General features: G+C 42.1%; 1 protein-coding gene across 1 annotated transcript in view; it reads right to left on the bottom strand.

Annotated features, from left to right (window-relative positions):
• WEE2 (WEE1 homolog 2 (S. pombe)) overlaps positions 1-8,792 on the bottom strand; it is a 40,526-nt gene that overhangs the window by 10,374 nt on the left and 21,360 nt on the right. Inside the window, exons 4-5 of the mRNA XM_006861179.1 lie at positions 2,944-3,116; positions 370-491 (exon numbers count right to left, since the gene is read on the bottom strand). Of these exons, the coding sequence (XP_006861241.1) occupies positions 370-491; positions 2,944-3,116 (295 nt within the window). The remainder of the gene's footprint in view (positions 1-369; positions 492-2,943; positions 3,117-8,792) is intronic.

Below are 8,792 nucleotides of genomic sequence, written 5' to 3'. Positions count from 1 at the left end.
AACCTCATCTTTCTCCCGCGGAGCGGCTGGTAGTTTCGAACCGCTGACCTTAAGGTTCGCAGCCCGATTCGTAACCACTACGCTACCAGAGCTCCTTCAATGACACTTAGAGACAACAATTATTTAAAAGGACCCTTGGTAGCATGAGCTTGGATTATGAGTTTAGCTGCTAACCACAAGATCAGCAGTTTGAATCCACCATTTGCTCCCTGAGAGAAAAATTAGACTTTCTACTCCCATAAAGATCTTCAGCCTTGGAAACCCTATGTAAGGTCTCTATGAGTCAGAACCAACTCATTAACACACAACCACCACTAAACCGCTATTTAAGTTCATCTCTCTCTCTGTAGATATCCATCCGGGACTTACCACTGCAATACTCGTTCTGAATGATCATGTGACTGTCTTCTGCCCACGCAGAGTAGTAACGCACCACGTGAGGGTGATGCCCAAGTACTGCATGAGCATACACTTCACGCAAAGCCAAATCCCTAAGAAATAGGAGAGCAAAAGTCATCAAGAGTATGTACAAAATGACTTTAAAAGGAAAGCTATGGGGCGTAATTAATTCTCACATGGGAAGGGCATTTATTGATGACCTGCTTCTTTTCTCAACTATTTTATCTCATTAAATCTTCATAACCTCTCACTACAGTGGTGATGTCATGGATGTTGGCCAATGGTGTTGAGTCCTCCATCTCACAGCGACCCTGTGCACAAAAGAACGAAGCACTACCCACCTCCCTGGGCCACCCTCACAATGACTGTTACATGTAAGCTCATTGTTGTCATCGTGATGCCAGCCCATCTCATTCAGGGGTCTTCCTCTTTTCAGTGGCCCTCTACCAAGCATGAAAAGGGACTGATCCTTCCTGATACCATATCCAAAATATATGGCACGAAGTCTCACCATCTCCTCTTCTAAGGAGCATTCTGGCGGTACTTCTTCCAAGACAGATTTGTTTGTTCTTCTGGCGGTCCCATGGTAAGGTCAATATCCTTCACCAACATCACACCTCACATGCATCAATCCTGCCGCCCCCCCCCCTTCCTTACTCATTGTCCTGCTTTCATATGCATACGTTTGTTGTTGTTGTTATGTGCCGTGGAGTCGGAACCGACTCATAGCGACCCTGTACAGGGTTTCCGAGGGTGTGAATCTTTACGGGAGTAGAAAGCCTCATCTTTCTCCCGCGGAGCAGCTGGTAGTTTCGAACTGCTGACCTTGAGGTTCACAGCCCGAGTCGTAACCACTACGCTACCATATGCATACGAGGCTACTGAAAATACCATCTTTTGGGTCTGGCACAATTTAGTCTTTAAGTGACATCTTTGCTCTTGAACGCTTTAAAGAAGTCATTTGCAACAGATTTGCCTAATGCAATATGTCAGTTGATTTCTTGACTGATCCTTTCATGATTCTTGAGTGTGGATCAAAGTGAAATGCAATCCTTGACAATTTCAGTGTTCTGTCCATTTATCATGATGTTATTTATTGGTCCAGCTGTGCAGACTTTTGTTTTCTTTACATTAAGTTGTAATCCACACTGAAGGCTGTAGTCTTTGATTTTCATCAGTAAGCACTTTGAATCCTTCACATTTTCAATAAGCAAAGTTGTGTTACCTGCACATCACAGGTTGTTAATAAACCTTTCTACAATCTTGACTGGAGTTCTGGTATGGCACTGTGGGTTAATGTGCCGGACTGACTGCAAAGACATTTGAACTGTAAAGTTGGTGGTTCAAGCTCACCAGCTGCTCCTTGGAAACCCTATACAGAGTAGCTATGGGTTGGAATTGACTCATTGGCACTTAACAACAACAACTATCTTAATGCCAGCCTCTTCTTCATATAATTCACCTTCTTGGATTGTTTGCTCAGCAAACAGGTTAAATAAACATGGTGAAAGGATACAACCCTGACATTTTCTGACTGTAAACCATTCAGTGTCCCATTGTTCTATTCAAACAACTACCTCATGGTTTATGTATAGGATCCTCATAAATACAACTAAATGTTCTGGAATTCACATTGTTTGCAGTGCTGAACATAGTTTATTTTGATCCATGCAGTTAAATGCCTTACAATAGTCAATAACACAAGTGAACATCTTTCTGTCCGCAATGATTCACTAGTTCCACACACTTCTCTGAATCTGGTTTGAATTTCTGGCAGTTCCTTGTCAATATATTGCTGCAATCATTTCTGAATTACCTTCAATGTTACTTGCATTGTATTAGTAATATTGTTAGTAAATATTAGTAATAGTGTTCAATAATTTCTGCATTTCATCATCTCTCTTTGGAATATGCACAAATATGGATCTCTTCCAATCAGTTAGCCGGGAACTAGCTTCCAAATTTCTTGACAAAGACGAATGAATGCCTTCAGCGCTGCATCAGTTTGTTGAAATATTTCAATTTGTAGCCCACCAATTCCTAGAGCCTTGTTTTTATTGTGAATTTAGTGACAGTTTACAGACAGAACTACCAGGATTGCCTTGTGATTAGCAAGCCAGTGCTTAGCCTACAGTACCACACCAGGTCTGCAGTAAGACCAGTCGTAAGAAGTAAAAGCCAAGAGGCCCACTAAAAAGAAAACACAGAGAGAAATAATGGCATTATAGTTTAGAAAAATAACTCCTGTCTAATCTGGAAAATCGAAATCTGTAAACTGTGATCTGAAACGTTATGAATGTGACACAGTGTGGAACGGAGAGTTCTTGTGAAGTGCTGTCGAGTGGGTTCCGACTCACAGGTTTCCAAGGACTGGCTGGTGGGTTTGAACCACCAACCTTGTGGTAAGCAGTCCAGTGCTGATCCCACGGCTCAAGAAGAATAAGTGGCATATTGTTTAATGTCAGTGCCGGGAGTTTGAGCATCTTAGCAAGCAGCAGCTTCCCAAGTCAAGAGTGTTCCTGTAGTAAAGTCAAAGGGACTCACTTTTCTATGACTCCCACAAAAGGTCTCGTTAAGCGTTTGATGGCATAGAGACAGCCGTCCAGCCTCTTGATGCATTTGTAGACAGTACCAAACTCCCCAGTGCCAATCTTCTCCACCTCTAAAAATTCATTCTTATAACGGGAAGTCATGTTGGTTTCTCGTAGGACACATCTCTGAAAAAAATGAAAAGGAAGTTAAAAGTAAATCTGCCTGACGCATTGTGCGCAATGACACTGCCGCATATCCAAGAACAACTCCAGTGCTATTGAACTGATGAATGCTTTGCTGTGGATATTTTCATCACCATAATTTTTCTTTACCTTTGAGGCATGTTGTCAATTTCTGCGTTGCTCTTAGTTTCCAAAAAGATCTTGAAGGCAAACCCAACGGGTTCTATCTCGGCCCATGTTCCAGGTAGCGACACCACCTAGCCTGTGCTCTTTGTGACCTCCATACAAGTCTACACTCACATTGCCTTCCTGACCTTTCCAACATCCTTCCTTCTGTCTGTCTGCACAAATCTCCCTGCTATGTCCCTCCAGGGGTCACACTCAGAGTGACAGTCCTCCACCAGGACCATTTTAGACCTCTCCCTTTTAATCTCTACCTGTCTCACACTCTGGTTGCTAATGTTTCCATCTCAAATTGAGTAAACAGATTTGTTTTCAATTGACTATCCCCCAAGGTCTTTTAAGGAGCTCTGGTAACGTAGTGGTTACAAATTGGGCTGCGAACTGCAAGGTCAGCAGTTCAAAACTACCAGTCGTTCTGAGGGAGAAAGATGAGGCTTTCTGCTCCCATAAACATTTACAGGCTCGGAAATCCTGTACAGGGTCGCTATGGGTCGGAACCGACTCCATAGCACAGAACCATCAGAGTTTGGAGAATCAAGTTGTGTGATTGGATATTTCGGAACATGTGCTCCCCCTACTGGACAGCTAGAAACACCGTTCACTGCCCAGCTAGTAAATGAGCCCTATGCGTGTCTCATGTTTGATGAAAATCATGGTTTCTATTCATCTAAACTCTTAAATATTACATGAGAACATAAAAATAACTTAGTACGCAAGCACATGGTAAACTTTCAGTTAACAGTAGCTTCTTGTTGTTAAGTGCCATCGAGTCGGTTCCAACTCATATCAACCCTGTATAGGGTTTCTGAGGAGCAGCTGGTGAGCTTGAACCACCAATCTTGCAGTTCAGCGCATTAACCCACACCAGGACTCTAAACGTAGCTCTCATGCCCCAAATCAACATAAATTTATAGGAATCTCAATACAAACTGATCTATCTCCTGCGGTCTTTCCCCCAGTTCTATTAGTAAGAATTCCTACCTCATAGGATGTTAAGACTTTAAAATACATTGAGTCTTCCTAACTATTACTTTTCAACAACCAGTTTCAATCCGTGTTTATCAGTAAACCCACTACTGTCGAGTTGATTCTGACTCCTGTGACGCTATAGGACAGAGGAGAACGCCTCTTTAGGGTTTGTTGTTGTTGTGAAGTGCTGTCAAGTCAATTCCAACTCATAGCGACCCTGTACAGGGTTTCTGAGGAGCAGCTGGGGGGCTTGAACCTTGTGGTTTGCAGTCTACTGCTAAGTCTACAGGTGCCACTCATGGAGTTTCTGAGACTGTAAATCTTTACAGAAGCAGACAGCCTCATTGTTCTCCTGAGAAGCAGCTGGTGAGTTTGAACCGCTGACTTTGTGGTTAGCCGCCCAATGCTTAACCCACAGCACTACCAGGCCTCCTATTCATCAGCAAGAGCTAAAATTCTCATTGTTCCTAACCAGTCTCCAGCTCTGCCTCTGCCAGGTTTGTATTTGGGACAACCACCCATCCGTCCCTCTGTTTGTTTACTTGTATCAATTCTTTTGGAAATACGTTACTGTGGGAACAGAGACACTTGGCTGTCACTCATGAACCTCTGCTGAGAGGCCTGAAGATGCCAATTACCCACCCACTACCTTCCCGTGCTCGTCTCAGACACCAGACAAGATAGTGTGCCATCTGCACCCTCCCCAACCACTCGTCCACCCCCTCCACATGAAACTATGCCCCTCGGGGTCCTCACAGCATTACAGGGTGTTTGTTTCTGAAGGGAAAATGATGACATCAAACGTTGTACCTAATTGTTACAATGGTCACACAAGTCAGACACCATTCTCCCCGTGATGGGGTTTGTTAGGGAAGTTAACAGGATGCATTTCAGGATGAGAAAGTGCTTCGGGCTGGGTTGCTCCCGTAAGGATAGCCTCTACTCAGCTGTAACCACAGGCAGGCCAGCCTCTGTCTATGCAATGTTAGGAAGCTCTTTTAGGGCTTCTGGCAAATGCTCAGAGGGCACACGGGTTCTACCATAAACTTTGCCTGAAGGCTCTCTGCTCTAGCTCTGTGGGTCAACAAACCTGTTGCTATTGTTAGGCGCTGTCTAGTCAGTTTCAACTCAATAGCAACATTATAAACAAAAGAACAAAACACTGCACGGGTCTGCACAACCCTCACAATCTTTGTTTTGCTGAAGTCCATTACCACTGCCACTGTGCATATACATCTTTTTTTTGGGGGGGGGAGGGGTGGTCTTCCTTTTTTTCACTGACCCTCCACTTTGGCAAAGGAGCTCTGGTAGCATAGTGGTTACTAATTGGGCTGAGAGCCGCAAGGTCAGCAGTTCGAAACTACTAGCTGTTCCGTGGGAGAAAGATGAAGCTTTCTGCTCCCGTAAAGATTTACAGTCTTGGAAACCCTGTACAGGGTCGCTATGGGTCAGAACGGACTCCACGGCACATAACCAAAACCAAAACCAAACCACTTTAGCAAGCATGATATGCTTTTCCAGAAACTGGTCTCTCCTGATACCATGTTTGCAGCATGAGAGATGAAGTTTCACCATCTTGTCTTCTAAGGAGAATTCCAGTTATACTTCTTCCATCACAGACCTGTTTGGTTGTCTGGTAATCCATGGTGCCTTCAGTATACTTCTCCAACACCACAACTCAAATGCATCAATTATTCTAGGGTTTACTTATTCATTGCCCAACTTTTACATGTATATGAGACTAAAAATACCATGGCTTGGGTCAGGGGTAACTTAGTCATCCAACAGATGTCTTTGCTCCTGAATACCTCAAAGAGGTCTTGGGCAGCACATGTGCCTAATGCAATATGTCATTTCCAGCCTGCTGCTTGTATGAGTGTTGATTGTGGATCCAAGCAAAGTGAAGTCCTTGACAATTTAAATCTTTCCTCCATTTAACATGATGTTATTTATTTGTGCAGTTGTGAGGATTTTTGTTTGAGGTGCAACCCATACTGAAGGTTGTGGTCTTTGATCGTCATCAGTAATTATTTTAAGTCTTCTTCACTTTTTTCAGCAAGCAAGGTTGTATCGTCTGCATATTGCAGGTTGTTAATGAGTCTTCCTCTAACCCTGATACCACGATCTTCTTATAATACAACTTCTCAGATTATTTGCTTAGCATACAGATTGACCATGGTTGTTGTGAAGTGCCATTAAGTCAGTTCTGACTCATAGAGACCCTGTATAGGGGCTTCTGAGCGGTTGGTTGGTTTGAACTGCCAACTTTGTGGTTCAAACTGACCGTGCAGTCCAGTACTTATTCCACAGCACCACTCCATAGACTGAATTAAGTATGGTGAAAGAATACAACCCTGGCACACACCTTTCTTTATTTTAAACCATTCTGTATCCCCCTTTTCTGTTCAAACGACTGCCTCTTGGTCTATGTGCAGGTTCCTCATGAGCACAATTAAATGTTCTGGAATACCCATTCTTTACAATGATGTCCATAGCTTGTCATGATCCCCACAGTAAAAGGCTTTGCATACTTACTAAAGCACTCGTAAATATCTTTCTCATATTCTCTGCTTTCAGCCAAGATCCATTTAGTGTCGGCAACAATATCCCTTGTTCCATTTGAATCCAGCTTGAGTTTCTGGCCATTCTCTATGTACTGTTGAAACCATTTTTTAACTGTCTCCAGAAAATTTTTACTTGCATGTGACATTAATAATATTATTCTTTGATTTCTGCATTCAGTTGGGTCACCAACTCTCTTTGGAATGGGCACAACTTTGGATCTCTTCCAATCAGTTGGCCAGGTAGCTGTCTTCCAATTTCTTGGCACAGATGAGTGAGTGCCTCCAGTGCTGCAATAGTTTGTTGAAAGATTTCCATTTGTATTCCATCAATTCCAGGAGTCCTGTCCTTTGCCAACGCCTTCAGTGCAACTTCCTTTAGTACCTACATTGGTTCTTGATCATGTGCTACCTCTTGAAATGGTTGAACACTGACCATTTCTTTTTGATACAGTGACTCTGCATATGTTTTCCATCATCTTTTGATGCTTTCCATATCATTCAGCATTTTGTCCATAGAATCCTTCAAAATTGCAATCCAAGGCTTGAGTTATTTTCTTCAGTTCTTTCAACTTTAGAAATGCTGAGTATGTTCTTCCCTCTTGGTTTTCTATCTCCAAGTCTTTGCACATTTCATTACAGTACTTGACTTTGTCTTCTCGAGCTGCCCTTTAAATTTTTCTGTTCAGCTCTTTGACTTCCTCATTTCTTCCATTCATTTTATCATCTCTAAGTTGAAGAGCAAACTTCAGCGTTTCTGCTGACATTCATTTTGGCCTTTTCTTTCTTTCCATTCTTTTTAATGACCTTCTGCTTTCTTCCTGTGTGATGTCTTTAATGACCTTCTGCTTTCTTCCTGTGTGATGTCTTTGATGTGTCATCCCGCAGTTCTTCAGATCTTCAGTCATTTGTGTCTAATACATCAAATCTGTTCTTAAGATGATGTCTAAATTCAGGTGGGATATGTTCAAAGTCATAGTTTGGGTCTTGTGGACTTGCCTATAACCAAGCCTTTTCCAGTCTGCCTCTGGCCTTTGTTTTGGTTAATGATATTGAACTTTTCCACCCTCTCTTTCCACAGATGCAGTCAATTTGATTTCTGTGTATTCCATCCAGTAAGGTCCATGTGTATCATTAATTTTCATGTTGTTTTAAAAACATATTTGTCATTTGTCTTGCAGAAGTCTATCATGTGATCTATAGCATTATTTCTATCACCAAGGCCATATTTTCCAATAACTGATCTTTCCTCTTTGTTTCCAACCTTCGCATCCCAGTCACCAGTAATTATCAATGCATCTTGATTGCACATTTAATACATTTCAGACTGAAGTTGGTAGAATTCTTCAATTTCATCATCACCGACCTTAGTGGTTGGTGCATAAATTTGAGCAACAGTGGTGTTAACTGGGCTTCCTTGTAGGCATCTGGATACTATCCTCTCACAAACATTTGTACTTCATGACAGATCTTGAAATGCTCTTTTTGATAATAAATGCAATGCTATTCCCTCTCCAATTTATCATTCCTGGCATAGCAAACCATGTGATTGTTAGATTCAAATTGGACAATCCCAGTTCATGTCAGCTCACTAATGCTTAGAATATTAATGTTTATGCATTCCATTTCATTTTTGACAACTTCCAATATTCCATGATCATACTTCATATATTCCATGTTCTGATTATTAATGGGTGTTTGCAGCTGGGTCTCCTCATTTTGAGTTGTGCCTCTCAGCAATTGGAGGTTCTGAAAGCTTTCCTTTATTTGCATCATCATAGTCAACTTGGCTTTTTCAAGAGACAGCTCTTCCCCAGTTGTATTTTGAGTGCCTTCCAATCTGAGGGGCTCGTTTTCTGGCTCTATATCTGACATCTCAATGTCAAGAAAACAAAAATCCTCACCACTGGACCAATAAACAACATTCTTATCAATGGAGAAAGGATTGAAGTTGTCAAGGACTTCA

Source organism: Chrysochloris asiatica, unplaced genomic scaffold (assembly GCF_000296735.1).
Source record: "Chrysochloris asiatica unplaced genomic scaffold, ChrAsi1.0 scaffold00041, whole genome shotgun sequence".
Classification (NCBI taxonomy): domain Eukaryota; kingdom Metazoa; phylum Chordata; class Mammalia; order Afrosoricida; family Chrysochloridae; genus Chrysochloris; species Chrysochloris asiatica.
This window is presented reverse-complemented; position numbering and strand designations above follow the sequence as displayed.